The following is a 27980-nucleotide window of genomic DNA, read 5'->3' as shown; positions in this document are numbered from 1 at the left end:
TAGCAACCAATCACATAAGGGAACCCTGGCCAGCCCCTCCTGTATATAAGGAGGGGTGCCATGATGAGAAATCTCATCTTTGCTTGTGTGACTGCTCACTGAGAGACATGCTCCAGTGCTGCTGGCCTAGCAAGTGCCGTATACAGTGATAAACCTAAATCTTTGGATTGCTAAACACCTTCACTACACTATGGGCCTGATTCACAAAGCGGTGATAACTCAGTTATCACGCCTAAAAGACTTTAGGCATGATAAGCTTTGCACCGCTGAGTTAGCACCGATTTGTGCTCTTTATCGCCCGCAAATCGTGCAACTCCGCGCGCAGCGCCCATAGGGTTTAATGGGCGCATCGCGCACGCTGCACCGTGCGCCGCGCGATTGCGCGCGCAAGACCTTGCGCACGGAAAATTTGCGCGAGTTTCTTCCTATCATGCCTAAACTGAGTTTAGGCGTGATAAAGGGCTTTTCACTGGCGTGCAAACACTTTGCACAGCTTTGTGAATCAGGCCCTATGTTTCTTACTTAGCTAGCTTGTGTAATTGTTTGATTTCATTCAGTGACAGTCAGACTCTGTGTGCTGCAGCAGCTGCTAGTTAGGTCCTGCGTCTGTGTGTGCTGTGCACAGGCCAGGGCTGCTGCTGGCCTGCTATTAGCCTTAGCTACAGTATAGGTTAAGGAATAGGATTACTGTGTTATTGTGTAGTTTGTAGTACTGCAGTGCTAGTTAGTTGTTAGAGTAGTACTGTTTTAGCTTACTACAGATTACTGCAGTGCTGCTGTGGTGAGCAGTGTCAGTGTGGCAGTTAGACAGTTAGTGTGCGCTGTCTTCTACTATGCTGTCTGTCACTCCATGCTGAAGTCCAACCCTGATTTTATTAAAGTACAAGTACCCCACATCATCTGGTGACATCATCACATATAAGTTGTACTATGTCTGCTGGCACTGGCAGCCGGGGGAGGGGCAGCAAGGCCAAGAGGAGAGGGAGCAACATTGCGCCACCGTTAGCAGTTCAGTCGCGTCAGTGTCCATTCCGCCGCTAGCCACTGGCCATCCAGCTGTTAGAGGTAGTCACGCTGCAGAGGCGCAGCAGCGTGTAGCGGCCATTTTCCAGCTGACAGTGGATGAGCAGGCCACCACCAGCTCTACAACTGAGACCTCCACCCCCACCAGCACTCCCGTTCACAGCAAGCTGGCGCTGGCAGTGGTCAGACTCAGAGCACCAGAACCCCCTCTGCCACTCCTGCTGACACTGAGGCCTGTTCAGGCAGCCAGTCCTCAGTGGCCTCCTCTGCTCCCTCCACCGTGCAAGGAAAAAAACGCTGCCAGACCCTGTTGGGCAAGTCTTTCCCTGTTGTTGGCAAGAGGGGGACATGAAGTGGCTGGGAAACACTATGCCTGTCTTACCACCCTTTACCACCACCACAACCTCCTGGCTCCTCCTGATTGTTAACTATTACCAAGCTGCCTGGTTCACATTTTTTTTACAGCCGTGGTACCAACGCTACATGCCATGGTACAATCTCCGACATGCTCCTGGCACACATTACACCTGCTGCTGCTGCATTGCCCTGCTCCTGCTGCTGTGCTGCTCCCACCGCCAGGGTGACACAGGCCACTGCTGCTGTGCTGATACCACCTATATTTAACCCAAGACACAATTGCTGTGTAATTTTTTTGAGGTGTCTGGGCTGAAAACTGTGATGTCCCAGTTGTGCGGTTGGACTTTGGACACAATGTGGGCTGCACGACCGCTGTCTGGAACCTAGTCCTGATGTTAATTTACAGCCCTTTTTTTGCATTTTAACTCCCCACATAATCAATTAGTGTTTCTCTTTAAAAAAAAAACATGATGCTACATGCATCATTTACTCTAAAAAACGTTTTGGAAGCAATTTAAAGGCCACTTCCGGTTTTCTATCTGGATATCCGAATTAATTTGGATTTACCCGAATATTGGGTTCGGATATCTAATTCTATTCGGATACCTGAACGTTCGGATTGGGATATCCGATTCAGATCCGGATCTCTAGCTATCCGGATCTGAATCAATTCAGATTTTAAAAAGGGGTATCTGAGCATCCCTAGTTTAAATAGGGCACACCTCCTACAAAATGCTGCATAACCGCGTTCTAAACATAAGCTCTCAATTTGAGCCATTTTAAGTGTTAATTAGGGGTGGGACGACGAATCCGGCGAATCCACAAATCCCTCGAATATTGGGAAATATTCGAGATTCGTGGATTCGAATCCCGACGCCATTTTTCACTTTCCGAATCTGCCGAATCCCGACGCTGCATCGCCGCATACGCCGCTCCACCCGCCCGCGCTCGTCCTCCCCCGACCTTCTCCGACCCCCCCGCGCCTCCTCCGTTCGCCAGCATCAACTCACCTGAGCGGAGCGCACAGAGCGGCAGACCTCTCGCCGACTTCCTGGTTCCCCCTAGTGACCGGCTCTTACAATGATGTCATCAGTAAGAGCCGGTCCGGCCACTAGAGGGAACAGGGAAGTATCGAAGAGGTCTGCTGCTCTGCGCTCCACGGACAGGTGAGTAGATATTCATGCAGGGGTGAGCGGAGGAGGCACGGGGGGGGGGGGGGAGCGGAGGAGGCACGGGGGGGGGGGAGCGGAGGAGGCACGGGGGGAGCGGAGGAGGCACGGTGGGGGGCGGAGGAGGCCGGGGAGGGGGGTTGGCGGTGAGCAGAGGAGGCATGGGAGGCCCCTATACCTACCTACAGGCCCCTATACATACCTACAGGCCCCTATACCTACCTACCCACCTACAGGCCCCTATACCTACCTACCTACCTACCTACCCACCTACAGGCCCCTATACCTACCTACCTACCTACCTAAAGGCCCCTATACCTACCTACCTAAAGTCCCGTATACCTACCTACCCATCTACCTACCTACAGGCCCCTATACCTACCTACCCACCTACAGGCCCCTATACCTACCCACCTACAGGCCCCTATACCTACCTACCTAAAGGCCCCTATACCTACCTACCTAAAGGCCCGTATACCTACCTACAGGCCCCTATACCTACCTACCCACCTACAGGCCCCTATACCTACCTACCCACCTACCTACCTACCTAAAGGCCCCTATACCTACCCACCCATCTACCTACCTACAGGCCCCCCTACCTACCTACGTAAAGGCCCCTATACCTACCTACCTACCTACCTACCTAAAGGCCCCTACCCCTACCTACCTACAGGCCCCTACACCTACCTAAAGGCCCCATACACCTACCTACCTAAAGGCCCCTATACCTACCTACCTACCTAAAGGCCCCTACACCTACCTACCCACCTACCTAAAGGCCCCTATACCTACCTACCTACATACCTACCTATACTGAAGGTCCCTTTACCTACCTACCTAAAGGCCCCTACACCTACCTACCTAAAGGCCCCTATACCTACCCACCCATCTACCTACCTACAGGCCCCCCTACCTACCTACCTACGTAAAGGCCCCTATACCTACCTACCTACCTACCTAAAGGCCCCTACACCTACCTACCTACAGGCCCCTACACCTACCTAAAGGCCCCTACACCTACCTACCTACAGGCCCCTATACCTACCTACCTACAGGCCCCTACACCTACCTACCCACCTACCTAAAGGCCCCTATACCTACCTACCTACATACCTACCTATACTTAAGGTCCCTTTACCTACCTACCTAAAGGCCCCTACACCTACCTACCTAAAGGCCCCTATACCTACCTACCTACCTACCTAAAGGCCCCTACACCTACCTACCTACAGGCCCCTACACCTACCAAAAGGCCCCTACACCTACCTACCAAAAGGCCCCTACACCTACCTACCTAAAGGCCCCTATACCTACCTACCTACCTACAGGCCCCTACACCTACCTACCCACCTACCTAAAGGCCCCTATACCTACCTACCTACATACCTACCTATACTGAAGGTCCCTTTACCTACCTACCTAAAGGCCCCTACACCTACCTACCTAAAGGCCCCTATACCTACCTACCTAAAGGCCCCTATACCTACCTACATACCTACCTATACTTAAGGCCCTATACCCTGCTACCTATACTGAAGGCCCCTTTACCTACCTACCTAAAGGCCCCTATACCTACCTACCTAAAGGCCCCTATACCTACCTACCTAAAGGCCCCTATACCTACCTACATACCTACCTATACTTAAGGCCCTATACCCTATATACCTATACTGAAGGTCCCTTTACCTACCTACCTATACTGAAGGCCCCTATACCTAGTTAACTACCAATACTGAAGGCCCATATACCCTGCTACCTATACTGAAGGCCCATATACCCTGCTACCTTTACTGAAGGCACATATACCCTGCTACCTATACTGAAGGCCCATATACCCTGCTACCTATACTGAAGGCCCATATACCCTGCTACCTATACTGAAGGCCCATATACCCTGCTACCTATACTGAAGGCCCATATACCCTGCTACCTATACTAAAGGCCCATATACCCTGCTACCTATACTGAAGGCCCATATACCCTGCTACCTATACTGAAGGCCCATATACCCTGCTACCTATACTGAAGGCCCATATATCCTGCTACCTATACTTAGGGCCCCTATACCTTGCTACCTATACTGAAGGCCCCTATACCTTGCTACCTGTACTGAAAGCTACCCATATTGAAGGCACCCATACCTAGCTAGCTATACTGAAGGCACCTTTACCTCACTACCTATGCCTGGGTACCTATACTGCGGGCAACTATACCATGGATCGCACAATTCTTATGTGCAGGATTCGTTAGATTCGGGATTCGAAAGGTTCGAGATATTCGAGAACCTTTATAGATTCGGATCCGGATTCGGATTCGAAGAAATTGTGGATTCGTCCCATCCCTAGTGTTAATAAATGTGAAAATTACATTTTACAAAAGATTTTGAGAAGTTTTTCTTCAGTTTTTGTTGTTTGATTATATTACTTGAATTCCTCTGTTTTGTTAAGTTGAAATTTAATATCCATAAGTCCAAGAATTTTGCAAGAAAACACCAGCTTTCATAGGGCGTACATCTAAAAAAGGTGGCCACAACTTGAGCGCTGGATAATTCTGATCGTAGAATGTTGGTAATGTTACCGATATTCTACTATATACTATTGCGTGAGCTAACCTATCTCTCACACAAACTCTCCCCTATACACACACAATCAAAACACACACTGTGACAGTGCATGCAATATCTGTAATAATAGATCCTGTTGATATTTTGTGTTGTTCACATCTATACCTTAACAGACCTCCAATAAAGCTTGGCTTTGTGTGTGTCATTTCAGAACATTGTCCTGTATCAGTCCAAATCACTGAATGCTCCTGGTGCACCACATGAGGCAGCATCCATGTCCACAGATCCATTATCTTCTAGTGATCACGTCATCACCCAAGGATGGAATGCAGAGCAATAGCATCTTGCGATGAAATTATTATTTTTTTAAATGTAAACATTTTATATTGTTGCAAATATGTTTAAGGTAAAGAGAGATACTTCACCTTTTACTGCTTAAAGATGGCAATCTGTCATGGATGGAAGCTGATAGAGGAAAAAGAGTGCAAGGGTGTATAGCCATTTAATACTATAAAGTAGAAAAGGAACACCCTTTACAGTAAGGTGAACAAAAAGCAGCTTCAACCTTAATTAATTAATTCTCACCAGGGAGTCATCACCAGAAACACCCAGCTCCACTATGAGTAAATATCCAATTCTAACAAAAAGGCCTGGCTATTCCCTTGGTATTGCTGTGACAAGAAATCTCTTATTTTATTGAATATCATAAATCTGCATGTTTTCTTAACTTCTGGCCTTTCTCAAGCAAGTTTTTCAGATTTATCCTATGATAAATCTGTTGTTGGGGGTTACCCTTTGCAGACCATCATCTACATGTCTTAGAAGACAATCCCATTTGAATAACAGTACTGTATATACTCGTGTATAAGCTGACCTGCATATAAGCCGAGGTATCCTCTTTTCCTGCAGAAACCATCAAAAAGTGATTCACTTGTGTATGAGCCCCCTCCCCAGCATAGCCCTCTCCACAGTATAAATAGCCAGATCTACCCCCAGTATAAAGCAGCCCCCCACCCCACAGCCAGATGTGCCATAATATGAGGCACCCCCTTCTTTTAGCCAGATGTGCCCCCAATATAAGGGCACCACCGCTCCATATCCAGATGTGCCCCAATGTGTTAGGCAGCCCCATGCCCATAAACAGATGTGCCCCAAGATGTTAAGTAGATCTCCTCTCCATAGCCAGATGTGCCCCAAGGTGTTAGGCAGCCCCACTCCCCATAGCCAGATGTGCTAGAGGACTGATCTGTGCCCCTCCCCTTGCTTGTGGAGTGGAGGAGCTGTTCCACGTGTCAGCGCTGGTGCAATCTTCAGGGATCCCTCTTGCCTCTCTGTCACACTCGCTGTGTCTCAACTAGAGCACAGGCTAAACTGAATTACACAATCTCCCCTATACTACAAGGAAACCTTCAGTTTCACCTAGTAATGTGGTAGCATGAGCAGTACAGGCAATTCAGATAAATAGCAAGCGCTGCTTGGTGAGTAAGCATTGCCTTTTTATGAGTGTTTGCATTTTATTCGGGTAGTAGTGGTGGCCCACAAGTCAACATGTTTGCTTGCCCCTGACCTAGGCTGATATTCACTTTGTGGTGAACAAAACTTTGAGATGTATTGGTGTCCCTAGCAGAATTTTACAAATCCTAGATAGATCCCCCCCTTCCTCATACACAGAAAGCCCAATTAGGAAAGGTCCTCTCCTCCAATGCCATAGTTGGTATTTTTTTTTCTGTTTTCTGCTCTTTTTATTTATTCTATAGAGCTGTGTAATATGTCAGTGCTTTAAAAAATAAAAATGTATAATAATGTCCTTGCTATTCCTTTAGATAATAGGCTTGGAAGGGCAGGGCTCTCACTTTTTGTGTCCTGGTATTTGCTATACATTTTTTCATAATGTTACATTTGTCACTGTTAAAACTATTCCTTCCAATTCTGTATTATGTACCAATGTCTGTTTCTGTATGTACCATTGCTTTTATTATTATGTACCCCATGCTTTTTTCCTACTCTGTACAGCACCACCAAATATGTTGATGTGTTTTAAATCAATAATGATTTCCTAGGTAGAGAATTGGTGTACCGCATTTTTCTACCATTAGATGTCAGCATTGCTCAGGAAACAGTTTAAAGAGAGTCTGAAGCCAATAACAATAACTCTTTTTACTGTCCTTTTACCTTCAGCAGTAAGATCCTAGCTGAAACGCTGCATTCCCGCGGCAGAATGATGTCTTTAAACCCCCCCCCCCCCAAATCCCCGGGGCAAAATTCAGGGGCTCCTTCCTGGTAGAGGCAGAGCTTTGCACAGTAGCTCTGCCTTTGCTCGCATCAATCCCCGCTGATCTCTGCCTATCTCTGCCCCTCTCAGTCTTCTTTCACTAAGAGGGGCGGGGAGAGGCGGCTATTGGCAGATATTGACGCGAGCAGAGGCAGAGCTACAGCGCAAAGCTCTGCCTCCCCCGGGCAGCAAAATCCATGACCTGGAATGTCGTTGAATTTTGCCCCGGGATTTGAGAGGTTTAAAGACATTGTTCTGCAGCGGGAATGTGGCATTTCAGCTAGGATCTTATCGCTGAAGGTAAACGGACAGTAAAAAGAGTTATTTTTATTGGCATCAGACTCTCTTTAAATGTAAGATATTTAATAAAACATGGAATAGAAAATCTCAGAAAAGCTGGCCATACACTTGTAGATTTCCACCCAATGTTCCAAAATGATCGATTCCTTCCTGTAACCCAATGATCCAAAATGATCGATTCCTTTCTGAAAATAATCAATTCTAAAGGAATCGATTCCTACCATACACTGCACATCAATTTCCAATAGTTTCCAGCAGGGAATCTATTGTAAATCAATTGGACTACAGAGTTGCACTTTTTGATGCAGAGAAAAGCTATAGGCCATCAATCTGCCAAAGTTCTTGCCCTGACGCCGGTTGATTTACATTTTCCATCCTGGCCGATTCTTTCAATTGATTTTTGATTAAAATGTATCAAAAATCGTTCTATATTTTGAGGAATTGATTCCCAATAGATAAATCAAATCTGAAAAGGAATCATATAAGAAAATCGATGAGTGTATGGCCACCTTTAGACTAAAGTTACAGTCCTGCCATATATCTATCTATGCAAATTCCAGTGTATTGGCAGGACCATTCAACCCATCAAAAAAAGGAAATTAACAAACAGATTTAATATTAAAATTTTATATACTCTACATAGTGTCTCTAGTCTCATTTGCTATCTTTCATGATGGAGATCTCATCACAAAGTTGTAACCATCCATGTGCTCAAGAATATTTCTGGGTCCAGAACTGAGGTCTTTACAGCCAATGAATTGAATGAAAGCTCCATCATTTCTTAAAGAACATTCTTCCTATAGGATATAAAGTGATACTAAAGCCAAGAAAAAAAGTCACATACTCACCTATGGAGAGGGAAGGCTCTGGATCCTATAGAGCAGAGTTCCCCAACCCTGTCCTCAAGGCCCACCAACAGTTCATGTTTTGCAGAAACCCACAGACCTGCACAGGTGAGGTAATTAGTGTCTCAGCAAAGCTGATTAACTACCTCTGTGGATTTCCACAAAACATGCACTGGTGGTGGGCCTTGAGGACAGGGTTGGGGAACACTGCAAGCCTTCCTGTCCTTGCTTGGTCCCCTTCTTATTTGATCAACTGGTTGAATAAGCCTTCAGTAATGCACGGAAGCACTCCCCTGGGTGCTTCCCAGAGACTGGCGATTTGGGAATAAACAGTATGGAGCTGTCTATCTTCGGAAGCGCTTTGGGGATGCAAATGCTTCTAAGGGCTCTCGGAGGAGGCAGATTTGAATGGGGACAGCGCTGGAACCAGGACACGTGAGACAGGAAGGCTTTATAGGATTCAGAGCCTTCCGTCTCCAAAGGTTATTATGTGCCCTTTTTGGTATTACTACAGATTTGATTTGAAATATATTGCTTAGACCACACTTGGCAAGCTACCATGGTTGTGTGTTTAGCCCACTCATAATATGCTATCCTTCAGTCACCCTTGACGATGGTGCAAGGCCGAAATCGGTCAAGGGATCTGGAGAAGTGTGTAAGTTGCCTTTACATGCAATCCGTTTTAAGGTGATTTGATGCATTGGGGCCCTGTATGCAGGGACCCACAATGTGAGTGCATTTGTCCCTGGAATATTTTATGTTTTGATGCTTTAATAAAGGTTTTATTGAGACCTGAAGACCTAACAACACATTATCATTATCACGTTTAGTGTCGGCCACTTGTCTGTGTACTGGGATTATTGGATACTGTTTTGTCACCTTTTGGATGAAGTAACTTCTGGCAGCTCTCTGGTTGGCCTAAGGAGTATTGGTGCGAAGCGCTTGTTCTGTTTTGTCTAATATGTTAACCTTGCCATTGTTTCAGGCCAGTTTGTTATGATTAGGCCAAATTACCATTATGTTTTGATATGTTCTGCTATTTAAAGATTAACTCTTTGGTGCCAGCGCTGTAGTGCTGCAGGGGGAGGATGTGCTGGGGAGGAACCTTTCTTCCTACATGCAGTAAGGAGCAACTGAATGCTGCTAGCTAGGATGTTTTAATTTTGACATTCTGATTTGACCTCCAATTATTGTGTGTGGACAAAGGAATAAAGCGGTCATGTTTCATGAAAAGTTTATTATACATGGAGTATACAGGATGTTCTGTACTTATTTACAATGTTTGCTATGTCACCCAATTCATTTCCTTTATCTAATGTAAAATAAATAGATTACATAAACAATGAATAGATCTCAAAAGTCAAATATATAACATAAGAATTTTTAGGATAATACTGTTAAATAGAGCTGTCCAGCTCATGCACACATGTCACCTGACCTGCAGGGTGACAAGCCACTAACTGCACTCCACGACTCAGTCCTTTCATTTGCATCACTGGCCACAAACACACAACACAGAATGCTGATTGGCCAAGTGGTGCAACTTTCTTTGCTCCCTCTACCTCTCCCTGAGTTACTGTGGTTGTGTTGGCTGCACGGGTGCTCCAGGCAAGGTGCACTTCTTTGCTAATTCATTTGTGGCCTTCTCATGCAGACATCCCACAATGGTGGTGGAGAGAGAGTGGCTTATAGGAGAAAAAATTGTGCAGCCACTATCAACTGTGACTTCAGTGGTGCATGTCCAGGAGGTCAGGAGCAGTTTTGTGTGTGAGTCACTGGACAGCCATTAACTGTCTGGAATGTGTACTGTAAGTGACAGTTTGCTGTGTCACTAAAGTCTGGTCTATAGCCAAGAGTCTGTCACTGAGATTTCACCTATTGTGTCTCTAAGGGTTTACTGAGTCAATGTGTGTTTTGATCTATGACTGGGTTTTCTGCACCAGTGGACTTCATACATGTCATTGTGTTTCTGTGGTGTCTCTGGGGTTCAGCTGTGTCACAGGGGGATGAAATGTAACAGGGTCTGTTGTATCACTGGGCATGTACCGTGTTACTGGGGTTTTTAGTCCTCACTGGGGTTCTTCTGTGTGGCTAGGGAATTGGGGGGGGGGGGGGGGGGCATTCAGTACCTAGATCAAGAAAAATGTGTTTAAACAAGGAGGTGGAGAATTATGCTGGCAGTGCCTGTTTTTAGCAATTAATTATATTAAGGCTGTATTATGGGGGCAGTGCCTGTTTTAGCAATTCATTATATTAAGGCTGTATTATGGGGGCAGTGCACCTCTTGTGCATGTGGGTATATTAATGCAAAATTGTTTTGCTTTCCTTTTTCTTTTTCTTTTTTTTTTCTTTTTTTTTTTTAGAGTGGGGGCACTTGCAGGGAGAGTGCTGCATTTTTGTAGTATGCATGTGTTCCTATCACAGCCACTGTCCTTATCAGTTGCATCTATGGCCCTGCCAGTATAGTATCTCTGTCAGTGCTGTAGTCTCTAGTTCCTGTCACTGTAGTGCCTTTCAGTGGACAACATGGGGTGGGGGAGTAAGAGGCTAGAAGCATGGGACACACTTGGAAGACACTAAAAGCTTGAATGGAAAAGGGGGGTGTCATCCAGCCTTCTAGTATCTTCTAGATCAAGAAAAGTCCCTCCTTCTGTGCCCTTGTAATTGGACAGCACTCATTTTAAACAAGGACAACAAGGAAGATACTTTATCAGTAGAAAAAATGATTTACTGTAAAATACATCTAACGTGTGTTGAAACTAAGGACAGGGACAATGAACATAGTTATAAGAATCATTAGTGTAATGGATATTCACTTGGGATGGTAGTTTCAGGAAAGCAATAATATGGTAAAGTACCCTATCTCCATCTATGTACTACAGCTCCTCATCAAAATGTTTCCAGTACTAAAAGAGAGCTTGAGCTGAAGGGTGGAGTGGAGCCAGTTGGTTTAGAACCAGCACTGTGGGGAAAGAGAGTACATAAGTAAAGGAGTAGAGGTGGGACTATAAAAGAGCTGAGCCATGCAATGAGAAAGGAAAGGAAAGGTTTTGATGGGTGGGAGCTGTAGAGGAGGAAAGCACAGACTATAAAGGAGGGGAGCCAAGTCTATGAAGGAGAGGTGCATAACATTGTAGTGTTAGTGGATAAGGAAACCTGGTGTTGTGAAACAAAAGAGTAGTGTGTGAAGGGGAGAGGGGAGTATATTAGTGTTGGAGTGTGAAAGTGGACAAAACAGCACTATGAAGGAGAGTAGGAGCTATGAATGAAGAAAGCCAATACGGAAGGTGAAGCTTAAAAGGCCACTATAGTGAAGAACTTAACAGTTAAAATCCGACAGAACCAACAGGTTTTCAACCTGTCCATCTCCTTATGATGGTTTCTCATGGTTTTCTTTGTTTTCCAAAGCATTTTCTGAATGGCACTTGCTAAGTCTAACTGCCAAAATTGTGTGCAAGTGAGTAGGGAGGCTGACTAGCATCTTACTATTTTGGCAGTTAGACTTCACAACTGCCATTCAGTAAATGCTTTTGAAAACAAAGAAAATCACCCTGGGAATCTCCCCACTTCCCCTCCACCGAAGAGATGGACTAATATAAAACCTGTTGATTCTGTCAGATTTGTATTGCTTTATTTTTTTCCTGTATTGGTCATTTAATGATGTAAAAGAGCAACCAAGGTACATGTAGGTTCTGATCATAAGTCTGCTTGGAAAGTCCTAGGAAGACTTCTCATGATGCTTCATGGTGACCAGGATAGACATTAGCTGAGGATTGCAGTTTGGTAGAAGTTATACCAGCTTCATAAGGACCCATGAAAAGATCAGTGTACTCAGTGTCCAGGGCAGAGAGAGTCCTATAAAAATATATACACAATGTTAGCAACAATGGACTGTTAACCTTTTATCAGCGGTGGTGAACCTTTAGGCTCAATTCACATTGAGATCAACACCAAATCCATTTTGCATTCTCTGTTTCCTTTGGCTTCTGTTTTTGTCTCCTGATGTCTGCAGGCAAATTTTAAGGGAAGCGTAGAGGAACTTTGCCACATTTCTTTAAACATTTTTAACCTTTTTGTGAGATTAGTTTAAAAAATCAGCGTGCCCTCTTTCTTCCTTTTAGGGCTCCGTTTCCGCTACTGCGTAATCTGCAGCGTTTCCCCGCATTCGATTCGAGCTGGGAAACATTGCGTATTTCAGTAGGCTTGCTATCCAGATCGCATTAAAAGGACTGCATGAAGGGACATTAGATTGAGCATTAAATAGGAATAATGTCTGAAATTGATACCTTTTTATTTATTTATTTTGTTCTTTAAAATGTAATAACTGAGTTTTAACATTCCTCAAACTCGCACTAGCCAACTTGTGATTGTGCTATTTGACTGATTGCCAGAGATAAGCTGAAGATAAAGAAAATATAAAGACAATAAACTTATCAGTGAAGTGTACCCAAAGGCAAATTTTGAGAAAAAGTTAGGTACTACATTAGTAGTGGGAAGCCTCTAGATAATCCAGGGGCTTCCTGCAACCCCCTCGAGTTTACCATTCCAGCACAAGGATTTGTCGAATATATTGCCATGGCTGTTCTCCTTTCTCTGTACGACTCGGGCACATTGCACAGGCACAATGACAGCCTGCGCCTACATGATAACAAGGAGCTCCTTGTGCATGGCTTTTTCATCCGTGCATGAGCAGGTCCATGCTACTGTGTAGGTGTGGGTTAAAATTGTACTTGTGCATGGATGGGAGCACAGCGAAGAAAGAGAAGACGAGGGTACCGACTTGCAGTGGCAAGAAGGATCGGAGAAGCCTCTGGATCATCCAGACGCTTCTTCCTACTTAGGTAAGATTCTAACTTTTGTATTTAAGAAAGTTGCAGGTTTGCTTTAAAGACAACTGAGTAGCTTAGCACTGCTTAGACTAAACTGCTTATTCAGTCCGGTGAAAATGCTGGCAGGTGCTGGAGTAGTCCAGATGTGAAAATGAGTAACAAGATCCTTCTCTGTGCTTCCGGTTATTAGTGTTGATGATGGTCGAATTCATGGCTCATTATATGTAACTCTGATGCTTCCTCCTTACAAATGTGGAAGGAGGAAGTATCAATGTCACGCGAAATGTACCGTGAAGCACAAGTAGTGAATTTTTCCTGACCCTGTCCACTTGTTCGGTACTGAAATGGTACTGAAGTGTGCTGTTCGGTCAATATTCAGGTGTTTCAAATTTGTTATGCTGAATTAAAACACCAACACTACTGTCACAATCCGCATCTGCTGGTAGCATCATGAACTATTTGTACGAACTTCCTCTGTCTCACCAGCAGATGTCCTTGCTCTCTACGGGGATTATGCAGCCTGAACCGTTCTTTGTCCACCAGCAGTGCTCTATCCTTCCTTCAGGAGCAATTCTGTTGCAGACTGCTAATGAGGGAAGGTCTGAGATCACCTGGACATTGTCATCTGACCTCCCAGCACGCTATATAATCAGCTCCAGCAGACCAGTTCACTGCTAGTATATCAAGCCTATTACCTGTTCGTGATAACTGTGATTTAGCCCTCCTTGCCTTGTTCCTGAACCCTGCAGCCTTGTTACCTGCCGTGTATGACCTTTGCTATTCCTTGACAAATACTTTACCTAAGAGATTATATTACCGTTTGTCTCTCTGTTTTTGACCATGCTTGTATGACTACTCGTTGCCTGTTGATATCTGGTTTAGTTGCCATGCGTGTATATATTATAAATAGTTCATGTGTATATATTAGCCAGGGTCCAGGTCTAAGTGTGCACACTAGGATTATATACTTAAGCCTGCCCTTCATATCCACTATATGCAAGGAGTGCTTAATATATACATATATATATATATATATATATATATATATATATATATATATATATATATATATATATATATATATATATATATATATATACTGTATATCCCTGAGTGCTACTACTAGTCCAGTGTATGATCTCCATTTGCAGTTGCATATTTCCTTATTTTTGATTGCCTGATTCTATTTGCATTGTTTCCTGTGCATAAAGTTAATGTACATTTTTAATGCACTTGCTTAACCTTCCTGGCGGTAAGCCCGAACTGAGTTCGGGCTATGCCGCCGGAAGGCACCGCTCAGGCCCCGCTGGGCCGATTTGCATAATTTTTTTTTTGCTGCACGCAGCTAGCACTTTGCTAGCTGCGTGCAGTGCCCGATCGCCGCCGCTACCCGCCGATCCGCCGCAATTCCTCTCGCCGCGGCCGCCCCCCCCCCCCAGACCCCGTGCGCTGCCTGGCCAATCAGTGCCAGGCAGCGCTATGGGGCAGATCGGAGTCCCCTCTGACGTCACGACGTCGATGACGTCGGTGACGTCATCCCGCCCGTCGCCATGGCGACGGGGGAAGCCCTCCAGGAGATCCCGTTCTTTGAACGGGATCTCCGGATCTCCGATCGCCGGCGGCGATCGGAGGGGCTTGGGGGATGCCGCTGAGCAGCGGCTATCATGTAGCGAGACTTTGTCTCGCTACATGAAAAAAAAAAAAAAAAATTTAAAAAAAAAGATTTGCTGCCCCCTGGCGATTTTTTTGCAAACCGCCAGGAGGGTTAATTTACCTTTGCCTTTTCAATTAACCTTTATCTTCCTTTATCCCAGGTCTGTGTCTCAGTATATTCCACAATAGTGACAAAACTGCATTTCTTGCAGTTCTTATGCTCCACACGTGATGTTAACCTCTTGAGGACCGCTTATACCCCCCAGTGACCAGGCCATTTTTTACAATTCAGGCCACTGCAGCTTTAACAGATTGCTGCAGGGCCATACCATTTAGCACACAAATAAATCTGGCTCCCGTTTCTTGCCATCAACAGAGCTTTCTGTTGGTGGTATCTGATTGCTGCTGCTTTGTTTGTTTGTTTAGTAAAATTATTGTTTTTTTAAAATAAAAAGTCATTTTTTAAAATCTTTTTTCCTCCCCCCGAGAGCCTATCACATAGATTGACTCTCATAGGCATTAGCCTATGAAAAGGATCAGCTTGTGAACCTCTCCTGGGGACAGCTCAGTGACAGTGCTGCACTAGCTTGCAAAGCTGTACAAGTGAGTTTGGTGGGGTTTTTTTTCGGTCTGCCAGCAGCTGTTTATGGAACTCCGCTCCGCAACTGAGCGGGAAAGTGCGTGCATCCGCGCACACGATCCCTGCTAATCTCCGCCCCTAGGACTTGACAGCAATCAGTGTTAGGTGGCCTTGGGGGAGCCACCTTCCCAACGGCTATAGGCGTTAGGCGGTCGGGAAGGGTTTAAACATTACCAGTGCATAGGAAGCATATCAACTACTAGTTAATCCTGCAGCAAGAAGGGAAGTATGCAGCCTATCCGTATTCCAGAAAGAGAACAGAATCCATACGCATGTCACTCCTAGTTTTTTCCTAGGTTTTCTCCTAGGTGATATAGTCACAACTTAAACTACCAGCAAGCAAACAAATACTCAAAATAATTTTGGCAATACTTTTTCACTCAATGTTTGGACTTTTTCTAGTGCAAAGTGCTAAAGAGTTATTTTGAATTGATGATGAAAAATCTCCTAGGCGAAAACCCAGGAGAAAAAGTAAATTGCAAATGGGCCCATGTTTGAAAATGTATAGTTAACTAAAATTTGAAATAGAAATATATGTTTAATAATATTAAAGGAATACTGTAGGGGGGGTCGGGGGAAAATGAGTTGAACTTACCTGGGGCTTCTAATGGTCCCCCGCAGGCATCCTGTGCCCGCACAGCCAGTCTCCGATGCTCCGGCCCCACCTCCGGTTCACTTCTGGAATTTCAGACTTTAAAGTCTGAAAACCACTGCACCTGCGTTGCCGTGTCCTCCCTCCCGCTGATGTCACCAGGAGCGTACTGTGCGGGCGCAGACCATACTGGGCCTGCGCCCAGTATACTTTCCCCCAACCCCTCTACAGTATTCCTTTAAGCAAAAAACAAGAAGAAAAAAGTCTAGTGAAGTACTAAAATATTTATGTTGCAACTCGCAAGGGCGAGAACATTGCAGTGACAGATTGCAGTACAATAGGTCCAAAGGACCCCTACATGTATAGGCCTGGTCCACTAAATGTTCTTTTGTAAATAAATAAAAAATAAATAAAATAGTAAAAAAACAAAAAAGGTGATATATGGAGTCTAGTGATTGAGATGAATTCCTACTAAAGCAAATTATTTTCTTCAACCATAAATCTAGACTTTCTAAAAAAAAAACTGGGAAAATTGTCTTATATCTGATGATGCAAAAAGGGTTACATTTACCTGAAATCAAAGAAAATTTCCCTAATAAGACTTTATAGCACTATAAAAGGTTCCTACTTACCATTAGCAGAGCTGTCGTCATAGCGTTCAGCTGTGGACCAAAACAAGCATTTGTTAATTTTGACTACTAAAGTAGCATTCTTTTGGAATGATCAACCTTTTATTTTTTGAGTTTGTACACAGAAAATATAACAGCTTTACATACATTTTTTTGAGCTCTAACTAATAAACTCACTTGACATCTCACAATTAAATAAAGTTAAAGTTCAAATTGTTATTTATAAAGTACTTGCAAAACTAGAATATCGTGCAAAAGTCCATTTATTTCAGTAATACAACTTTAAAAGTTGAAACCTATAAATGAAATACGAACCCTTTGCAGGTGTTTTGGATTAACTAGCTGATTAGAGTCTGACACTTTGGGCTTAATTCATAAATGGCACTGCTGTTGCAGCGCGAGTCAAAAATCAGCGAGCGCAAGCTACGCACGTTACATGCGGTCGTGCTGTGTAGTGGGTGTTCCTAAGTTACACACGCTCCTTTCTAAGTTACGCATGCTTATTTCATCTGCCGCACAGCGTGAAGTAGCATGACCGGGATATTTCACTAGCGCGGCCATTACTACGTTAACTGATGTAGTAGCGGTCGCGCAAGTGAAGTATCTACACTACAGCAGTGTTGCTTAATGAATCAATCCCTTAGAGCCTAAAATATTAAACATTTCCACAATATTGTAATGGTCTGAGATTTAGATTTTGGGGTTTTCATAAGCTGTAAGCCATAATCATCAAAATTATAACAAATAAAGGCTTGCAATATCTTGCTTTGCATGTAATGCATCTATTTTATATATTTACTTCACCTTTTAAGTTGAATTACTGAATTGAATTGTACTTTTGCACGATATTATATATTTTTTGCGTTTCACCTGTAAAACCAATAACACTGCTACTTTATTTGATACTCTAAACTAACAAGTAATTGAAGCGGATCCAGCTCACCCCTCCACCCACCAAAAAGAAAAAGAAAATGCTGCTAGATTGATCTGAACACGTTGTACTCGTTATTATATTTGTAACTGTTTGTTTGTAGGTTTCATAGAAGGGTAAAATGCATTGTTTGCTATTTTTAAAGTAAATTTCTAGCTAGAAATCTTTTTCTTTTTTGATCTGGATAAAATAAGGAAAGGTCAAAACCTCTGCAACATTTCTCTGGCTTTCTACCTGCTAACAGTTCTGTTGACATCCAAGTTTCTTCTATTCAACAAACTTCAAATTCCTGTCCCTAGTTTGCATTCTCTGTATGCTGCTAGACTGTATAGATGAAAGTATGTGTTATAAATCACCTTTTTGCTTCAGCACCAGCAACTTCTTTGAGTTGCACCTCACAGACTGTGAGATAACTTGACTCTCAACACAGCAAGCATTATAGGAGATAGAACGTTCTCAGTAAACAGATACAGATACTCATCTCTACATGTCGTTACATCTTAGCAAAGCAAGTGTTCTTGAAGTCCCTTTGCGTTACAAGCTCTTGACTAACATTCCTTCTGAATGGTAATCAGTTATCTTCTTTCTATACTAAGTTATGTATAAACTAAGTATATACAGCATACAAGATATAGCATACAAGATATCAAAACAGAAATAGATTATATAAAGGTTTAAGCCAGCAGGGACAGGTAGCAAGACAGAAAGTTCCACTCCATACTCCGGCTGTGGGTTTTATATGAACCAGAAAGAGTTAAATGTGACATCATCTGATCCATCCCCCAAACCCGACTATTGGCTCAGACCCCTCGTGGTGCCATCATACCCACCTACTCAATTAATATTCTATAATCCATTTCCCTTACATACAGGAATGTTCTCTGCCTCTGTTTTCCCCTTTGCAGTCTGAAAGTCTTGACATTTGAACAGATAGTGTCCCTGTCCTTCGGACGAGGACAATCTGCTTCTGGTAAAAGTCTTCATAATTTCTCTCCAAGAAATTATGCTTAAAGAGACCCTGTGCAAATCAAGTCTTTCAACTAACTCAGTTCAAATAACTGAGGCCTACATATAATACTTAAATTATAACAGTATGATTGCTAGAGATGAACATGTGAAATTGCCAATATCAAAATTTGTATCATAATACATGATTTCAATGAATATTTTGCCAAAATAAAAGGTTTTCTGAATTATTCATAGTATAAATCATAATGGAGATCATGATGATCAGTTTCTCCCTCATACAGTGGGAATGCGAAAGTTTGGGCAACGTTGTTAATTGTCACGATTTTCCTGTATAAATCGTTGATTGTTATGATAAAAAAAATGTCAGTTAAATATATCATATAGGAGACACACACAGTGATATTTGAGAATTTAAATGAAGTTTATTGGATTTACAAAAAGAGTGCAATAATTGTTTTAACAAAATTAGGCAGGAGCATACATTTGGACACCACAAAAAAGAAATGAAATCAATATTTAGTAGATCCTCCTTTTGCAGAAATTACAGCCTCTAAACGCTTCCTGTAGGTTCCAATGAGAGTCTGGATTCTGGTTGAAGGTATTTTTAATCATTCTTCTTTACAAAACATCTCTAGTTCATTCAGGTTTAATGGCTTCCGAGTATGGACTGCTCTCTTTAACTCACACCACATATTTTCAATTTTATTCAGGTCTGGGAACTGAGATGGCCATTCCAGAACGTTGTACTTGTTCCTCTGCATGAGTGCCTTAGTGTTTTTTGAGCAGTGTTTAGGGTTGTTGTCTTGTTGAAAGATCCAGCCCCAGTGCAGCTTCAGCTTTGTCACTGATTCCTGGACATTGGTCTCCAGAATCTGCTGATACTGAGTGGAATCCATGCGTCCCTCAACTTTGACAAGATTCCCAGTCCCTGCACTGGCCACACAGCATGATGGCACCACCACCATATTTTACTGTAGGTAGCAGGTGTTTATCTTGAAATGCTGTGTTGTTTTTCCTCCATGCATAACGCCCCTTGTTATGCCCAAATAACTCAATTTTAGTTTCATCAGTCCACAGCACCTTATTCCAAAATTAAGGTGGCTTGTCCAAATGTGCTTTAGCATACCTCAATCGGCCCTGTTTGTGCTGTGGGCGGAGAAAAGGCTTCCTCAGCATTCAGCATCTCCTTGCGTAAAGTGTGCCGAATGATTGAACAATGCACAGTGACTCCATCTGCAGCAAGATGATGTAGATCTTTGGTGCTGGTCCATGGGTTGACTCTGATTGTTCTCACCATTCGTCGCTTCTGTTTGTACAATGTTTTTCTTGGTCTGCCACTTCGAGCCTTAACTTGAACTGAGCCTGTGGTCTTCCATTTCCTCAATATGTTCCGAACTGTGGAAACAGACAGTTGAAATCTCCAAGACAGCTTTCTCTATCCTTCCCCTAAACCGTGATGGTGAACAACCTTTGTCTTCAGGTAATTTGAGAGTTGTTTTGAGACCCCCATGTTGCTACTCTTCAGAGAAAATTAAAAGAGGAGGGAAACTTACAATTGACCCCCTTAAATACTCTTTCTCATAATTGGATTCACCTGTGTATGTAGATTAGGTGTCACTGAGCTTACCAAGGCAATTTGAGTTCCAATAATTAGTTCTAAAGGTTTTGAAATCAATAAAATGACAACAATGCCCAAATTTATGCACCTGCCTAATTTTATTTAAACAATTATTGCGTACTTTCTGTAAATGCAATAAACTTAATTTCACTTTTCAAATATCACTTTGTGTGTCTCCTATCTGATATATTTAACTAATATTTTTTATCATAAGAACCAACGATTTACACAGGAAAATCGTGACAATTAACAACGTCGCCCAAACTTTTGCATCCCACTGTATATACCATAAGGCCACTGACTTAAGCACAATGGCTTAGGGTCACCCTCTTACCACCTAATTTAGAGTGGCCCTTCAGAGATAAATTATTTTGTAATTTGCAACTCGAGACTAAACTAACTCATTAGCCAGAGATTACAAACCATCGTGTGGTCCTCAGGCAATTACCAACACCAGGGAGACAGTACCCCTGACGCAATCACGTTTGGAGGAGCGGTAGAACGCAGAAATAGTGCCCGATCAGCGTGGGGATCTCGGAGTGCGGGATGCCGCCCGGGAGACGCTGCAGAGCTGGAGAGGGCCCTAGGAACACTTCTGTGATATGCTTAAGAATCTTCTGGAGCTTGTAATTGTCGGGAGTGGCGCAAGAAGTGCTGTTGTGAGCAATTTGATTGATACAGTAGCTTTGAGCAATTACGTTTTTACTGTGTTTTATTGAAGATTACAAAGTTTTATACCAAGACATCTGATATGATTCACTGAAATACATTGGTGAAACATAATTTGAATGTGAGATCCACCTGAAAAGCAAGGTGGTTAAAATCCGGTGAGCCTCTCTGTTTTTGGGTGACGGGTGCACGAGTGCCAACACTTGGTTCACACCACATGGAGGTTGTGTGCTGTTTATTCCTAGCGGAATTACACAATGTGCAGTCTGTTTGTTTTGTAGGTTGGCCAAACACAGATTGAAGAGTGAGAGCACGGTGGACTGTTTTTAGTTTGTTCAATTACCCACACCAAACCTATTCCAATATAAATTCCTTCCCAATTATTAACCTTCACCTTATCCCTCCAGGCACTTCCCGCAGATAATACCTTCTTGATATGTAAATGTAGCCTTCTAACTGTAACATTTAACATTAACCTCCACCTTCTCTGTCCCCTAACAATAACCCTCCTAAACTTCAGCTTCAGTACTGTGCACTGAGCTGAACAGCTTTGTTTAAGGAACCTTATCAGTGTTTTAAAAACAAAACATTTGTTCATTTTAAGGAACTTTAACATTTTAGTGTATTCCTACTGAAAGGGAACCAGAGATGAACGTTTCGCACAAAATAAACATCAATTGATAGCTTGTAAAGAATAAATACTCTACCTGATAATTTCACCGCTCTGGTCTGCCTTTTTGAGTGTTTTTTTATCCATTATTGCTCCAGGAAAAATCAAATATGGCCGCCGCCTCATACTCTTTCTGCTTCCGGGTTATGAGATGTGCTGTCTCTATGAAACTATAGGCAAGCAGGGCTGCTGCTGCAGCGATCTGTGTGCATTCAACTTTATTATTCTGGTATGCTGTGTGGCTGCGTGTAGGAAGTGTCTCTCATAGGAATGAAACTGCACAGATAATGATGATGACAACTGCACACAGATCACAGATGAAATACTACAGCAGCCACACTTGTCTATTGTTTCAGAGCTTCCTTCTCGGCAGGAGCAGCTCCTCCCAGTCATCAGAGCTCTGAGTATGCAAAGCAGGAAAACTGAGCCAGGAGGGGGTGGGCTTGAAAATACTTCACAAAAGACTCACTCAGCTATAATGATTCCAGGTCAAACCTAGACTGAATGCTCAGTCGGGGATTCTTATCAGAGCTGATAACAGGCAGACTGAGAAGAGAAGGATGAAACTAAAAGCAGGGTAAGTGTTTACTGTCATGTTCCCACTTATAAATGTAGTAAAATACATGAGGGTTCTCTTTAAGGATCCTTAAAATTATTTAAAAAGAGCCTGTTATACAGTGTACTTGTATTACTGGTTTTGCTTCTCTTCTAAAATACTAACTTATCACTGCCAGTGTTTAGATTTTAAAATGTAGTCTTTAACAGCTAAAAAATAAAATTAACTTGGGAATAGGTTGATTACAACAAAGAAGTAATATGGACTGTTTCAAAACTGGTTATTCAAACAGACATCACCCCAGCACAGAAGTTAGCATGTATCGGAGAGGTAACATAAATATTACAATTTCCTGACATTATTGATCAGGGTCTTATTTTAAGTACACTAGGAGCACTTTAGGAGCAGCTGAGGAAAGAAGCAAAGTCCAGCTCACAGCAGTGTTAGGAGTGACATCTGAACACTACCCAAATTGAAAAAAAAGAAGATTTTGGCTATAATTCCAACACAAACGCATGTTAAACACAATATAAGAAGCCAAAGTAGAGTAGCAAGGTTGAATAGAATACCTGAACTGCTTTATCACTGAGAATTTACCTTATAAATCTAACCATGAAAGATTACTTACCTGCATCTAAATAGACACTGACTGAAGTAGATATGCCTTCATTGGCTGTTGATAGGCTTCTAGAATTGCAGTCCTATAATCAAACCACAGAATATTTATTAATAAATATATGAAACAAATGTATGAAGTCCAATTCCTGCGAACATTGGACCTGTGGCAGAGCATGGGTGTTGCACTGGTGCAGACTAGTGTTACTGTAATCAGCCTCTGTCTTATGTTAACCACTTAAGTCTATTTGGATGGATATATCCATCCAGATAGACTGTGCTGCTGCAGCGGTGCCGTGCGCGCGATTGCACGCGCTCCCGCTGCCTGCTGTTACCCCCGAGATTAATGAATGGGAATATAGTTCCCATTCATTGATATATGTCCCCGGCAGAAAAAACTACGGCCTCTTAAGAGGCCGCTGTCTTTCTGCATAAAAAAAAAAGTTTCCCATCTTACTTGTAGTAATGTATTTATTAAAAAAAATGTATGTGGGTGTAGTTTTACTATTTGGCCACAAGATGGCCACAGTCAAAAAGTCCTGGAAGCGAATGATCTCGCTTCCAGGACTTTTTGACTGTGGCCATCTTGTGGCCAAATAGAAAAAATACACTTACATAAATTTTTTTAATAAATACATTATATTACATTTAAAATTAACTGTTTACCTCCCACACCAAAAATTACCCAAATAAAAATTTTAATAAAAAAAATAAATAAATAAAAAATTACAATAAAAAAAAATACAACATAAATAGTTACCTAAGGGTCTGAACTTTTTGGATATGCATGTCAAGAGAGCATACCACTATCATTTTTTTAATTATAAGCTTGTAAATAGTGATGGATGCAAATTGAAAAAATGCACCTTTATTTCCCCCAAAAATATCGGCGCCATACATTGTGATAGGGACATAATTTAAACCGTGTAATAACCAGGACAAATGGGCAAATAAAACACATGGGTTTTAATTACGGTAGCATGTATTAATTTCAAATTATATTGGCCAAAAAATTAGAAAGAAAAGATTTTTTCCATTTCTTTCTTAATCTTCCTGTTAAAATGGATTTAGGATAAAATCATTCTTAGCAAAATGTACCACCCAAAGAAAGCCTAAATGGGGGTGGAAAAAACAAGATATAGATCATTTCAGTGTGATAAGTAGTGATAAAGTTATTGGCGAATGAATGGTAGGTGAAAGTTGCTCAGATGCATAAGGTGAACAACACTGTAGGCTGAAGTGTTAAAGGATACCTGACATTTCACTGCATGTTTTTTTATTAACTGAGCAAACAGTTTCCATTATTATAATACCCAGATATTTAAATATTAATATTCAATACCGTGACATGCTACTCATTCAGGTACAGATATCAGATACCATCTTCTGATTGTACAATAGGCCTTACCTTTACAGCAGGGACAAGGTCCTCCAGCACCCAAGGCTGAGACACCAAAGTGCGCCCCTCCATCCCTCCCACCCCAGCCGTCACACACTGATTGCTATTAGACTAAGAGGTGCCCCAGAGCCCCCAACACCTTAATCTCTAGTTATCTGGCTTGCAGTCACTGCCATGTATCCCCTTTTCTTATTTCTCTTTGCTTCAAACACAATAGGGAAATGGTAGCTGAGTAACTTGTGCGCCCCCTACTGCACTGCGCCCTGAGGCTGGAGCCTTTCTCGCCTCTGCCTCGGCCCGGCCATGCTTACCTTGCAATCATTTGTGCAGAGCACAACTTCAGCAGTCAGCTGGATGCTGGAAAACCCCGCAATCTGGAAGACTTTCATTGCAAACAAAGATTCACTGCCATTTCTATTTCTGATCACAGTCATTAGGTCTGAAGTAAGGCCACCAGCTGGGCACCTGAACACAAACACCAATCAGTGGTCAGTTCGGGTCACAAGGTTCATAGTACAGTAAAGTCTTAAAGGTTCCAGGAGGATTCATGGACCAGAAGGTCCAGATGGAGACACAGGAGTAAAATCCCAAATTCTAACTCCTTTCACACTATTGCAAAAATAGTATAATTGTCATTAATTTAGTATATATATATATATATATATATATATATATATATATATATATATATATATATATATATATATATATATATATATATATATACATATATATATATATACAGGATCTTCTCAAAAAATTAGCATATTGTGATAAAGTTCATTATTTTCTGTAATGTACTGATAAACATTAGACTTTCATATATTTTAGATGCAAATACACACAACTGAAGTAGTTCAAGCCTTTTATTGTTTTAATATTGATGATTTTGGCATACAGCTCATGAAAACCCAAATTTCCTATCTAAAAAAAATAGCATATTTCATCCGACCAATAAAAGAAAAGTGTTTTTAAAACAAAAAAAGTCAACCTTCAAATAATTATGTTCAGTTATGCACTCAATACTTGGTCGGAAATCCTTTTGCAGAAATGACTGCTTCAATGCGGCGTGGCATGGTGGCAATCAGCCTGTGGCACTGCTCAGGTGTTATGGAGGCCCAGGATGCTTCGATAGTGGCCTTAAGCTCATCCAGAGTGTTGGTTCTTGCGTCTCTCAACTTTCTCTTCACAATATCCCACAGATTCTCTATGGGGTTCAGGTCAGGAGAGTTGGCAGGCCAATTGAGCACAGTAATACCATGGTCAGTAAACCATTTACCAGTGGTTTTGGCACTGTGAGCAGGTGCCAGGCCGTGCTGAAAAATGAAATCTTCATCTCTATAAAGCTTTTCAGCAGATGGAAGCATGAAGTGCTCCAAAACCTCCTGATAGCTAGCTGCATTGACCCTGCCCTTGATAAAACACAGTGGACCAACACCAGCAGCTGACATTGCAACTCAGACCATCACTGACTGTGGGTACTTGACACTGGACTTCAGGCATTTTGGCATTTCCCTCTCCCCAGTCTTCCTCCAGACTCTGGCACCTTGATTTCCGAATGACATGCAAAAGTTGCTTTCATCCGAAAAAAGTACTTTGGACCACTGAGCAACAGTCCAATGCTGCTTCTCTGTAGCCCAGGTCAGGCGCTTCTGCCGCTGTTTCTGGTTCAAAAGTGGGTTCATGCTTCCACCTGCTGAAAAGCTTTATGGAGATGAAGATTTCATTTTTCAGCATGACCTGGCACCTGCTCACAGTGCCAAAACCACTGGTAAATGGTTTACTGACCATGGTATTACTGTGCTCAATTGGCCTGCCAACTCTCCTGACCTGAACCCCATAGAAAATCTGTGGGATATTGTGAAGAGAAAGTTGAGAGACGCAAGACCCAACACTCTGGACGAGCTTAAGGCCGCTATCGAAGCATCCTGGGCCTCCATAACACCTGAGCAGTGCCACAGGCTGATTGCCTCCATGCCACGCCGCATTGAAGCAGTCATTTCTGCAAAAGGATTCCCGACCAAGTATTGAGTGCATAACTGAGCATAATTATTTGCAGGTTGACTTTTTTTGTTTTAAAAACACTTTTCTTTTATTGGTCGGATGAAATATGCTAATTTTTTGAGATAGGAAATTTGGGTTTTCATGAGCTGTATGCCAAAATCATCAATATTAAAACAATAAAAGGCTTGAACTACTTCAGCTGTGTGTATTTGAATCTAAAATATATGAAAGTCTAATGTTTATCAGTACATTACAGAAAATAATGAACTTTATCACAATATGCTAATTTTTTTGAGAAGATCCTGTATATATATATATATATATACTGTATATATATATACATACATATATATGTATATATACAGTGGCTTGCAAAAGTATTCAGCCCCCTTGAAGTTTTCCACATTTTGTCACATTACTGCCACAAACATGAATCAATTTTATTGGAATTCCACGTGAAAGACCAATACAAAGTGGTGTACACGTGAGAAGTGGAATGAAAATCATACATGATTCCAAACATTTTTTACAAATCAATAACTGCAAAGTGGGGTGTGCGTAATTATTCAGCCCCCTTTGGTCTGAGTGCAGTCAGTTGCCTGATGAGTGCTAATGACTAAATACAGTGCACCTGTGTGTAATCTAAAGTCAGTACAAATACAGCTGCTCTGTGACGGCCTCAGAGGTTGTCTAAGAGAATCTTGGGAGCAACAACACCATGAAGTCCAAAGAAAACACCAGACAGGTCAGGGATAAAGTTATTGAGAAATTTAAAGCAGGCTTAGGCTACAAAACGATTTCCAAAGCCTTGAACATCCCACGGAGCACTGTTCAAGCGATCATTCAGAAATGGAAGGAGTATGGCACAACTGTAAACCTACCAAGACAAGGCCTTCCACCTAAACTCACAGCCCGAACAAGGAGAGCGCTGATCAGAAATGCAGTCAAGAGGCCCATGGTGACTCTGGACGAGCTGCAGAGATCTGCAGCTCTGGTGGGGGAATCTGTCCATAGGACAACTATTAGTCGTGCACTGCACAAAGTTGGGCTTTTTGGAAGAGTGGCAAGAAGAAAGCCATTGTTAACAGAAAGCATAAGAAGTCCCATTTGCAGTTTGCCACAAGCCATGTGGGGGACACAGCAAACATGTGGAAGAAGGTACTCTGGTCAGATGAGACCAAAATGGAACTTTTTAGCCAAAATGCAAAACGCTATGTGTGGCGGAAAACTAACACTGCACATCACTCTGAACACACCATCCCCACTGTCAAATATGGTGGTGGCAGCATCATGCTCTGGCGGTGCTTATCTTCAGCAGGGACAGGGAAGCTGGTCAGAGTTGATGGGAAGATGGATGGAGCCAAATACAGGGCAATCTTGGAAGAAAACCTCTTGGAGTCTGCAAAAGAATTGAGACTGGGGCGGAGGTTCACCTTCCAGCAGGACAACGACCCTAAAGATAAAGCCAGGGCAACAATGGAATGGTTTAAAACAAAACATATTCATGTGTTAGAATGGCCCAGTCAAAGTCCAGATCTAAATCCAATCGAGAATCTGTGGCAAGATCTGAAAACTGCTGTTCACAAACGCTGTCCATTCACTCTGACTGAGCTGGAGCTGTTTTGCAAAGAAGAATGGGCAAGGATTTCAGTCTCTAGATTTGCAAAACTGGTA

At 42.6% G+C, this 27980-nt stretch overlaps 2 protein-coding genes across 5 annotated transcripts in view; one reads left to right on the top strand and one right to left on the bottom strand.

Moving 5' to 3' along the window:
• The window catches only part of LOC137522655 (membrane-spanning 4-domains subfamily A member 4A-like), a 117508-nt gene extending 110253 nt beyond the window's left edge, over nt 1–7255 (top strand). The window contains exon 7 of the mRNA XM_068242727.1: nt 5327–7255. Within this exon, the coding sequence (XP_068098828.1) occupies nt 5327–5455 (129 nt within the window). The 3' untranslated portion in view covers nt 5456–7255. The remainder of the gene's footprint in view (nt 1–5326) is intronic.
• A 2499-nt stretch (nt 7256–9754) lies between these two features.
• LOC137522654 (pancreatic secretory granule membrane major glycoprotein GP2-like) overlaps nt 9755–27980 on the bottom strand; it is an 83380-nt gene continuing 65154 nt past the window's right edge. For 3 of the 4 annotated variants that reach the window (XR_011022382.1, XR_011022384.1, XR_011022383.1), the window contains exons 7-11: nt 24614–24767; nt 22917–22989; nt 16879–16908; nt 10812–12387; nt 9755–10764 (exon numbers count right to left, since the gene is read on the bottom strand). Coding sequence is in view for 1 of the 4 variants with exons in the window: in XM_068242726.1 (XP_068098827.1) it covers nt 12323–12387; nt 16879–16908; nt 22917–22989; nt 24614–24767 (322 nt within the window). In the remaining 3 variants the exon portion in view is untranslated. Of the gene's footprint in view, nt 12388–16878; nt 16909–22916; nt 22990–24613; nt 24768–27980 lie in introns of all 4 variants that reach the window. The other variant, XM_068242726.1, reaches the window with a different exon arrangement.

This window comes from Hyperolius riggenbachi, chromosome 6 (genome assembly GCF_040937935.1).
Source record: "Hyperolius riggenbachi isolate aHypRig1 chromosome 6, aHypRig1.pri, whole genome shotgun sequence".
Lineage (NCBI taxonomy): Eukaryota > Metazoa > Chordata > Amphibia > Anura > Hyperoliidae > Hyperolius > Hyperolius riggenbachi.
Note: the sequence above shows the minus strand (reverse complement) of the source record. Positions and strands in the feature narration are given on the sequence as shown.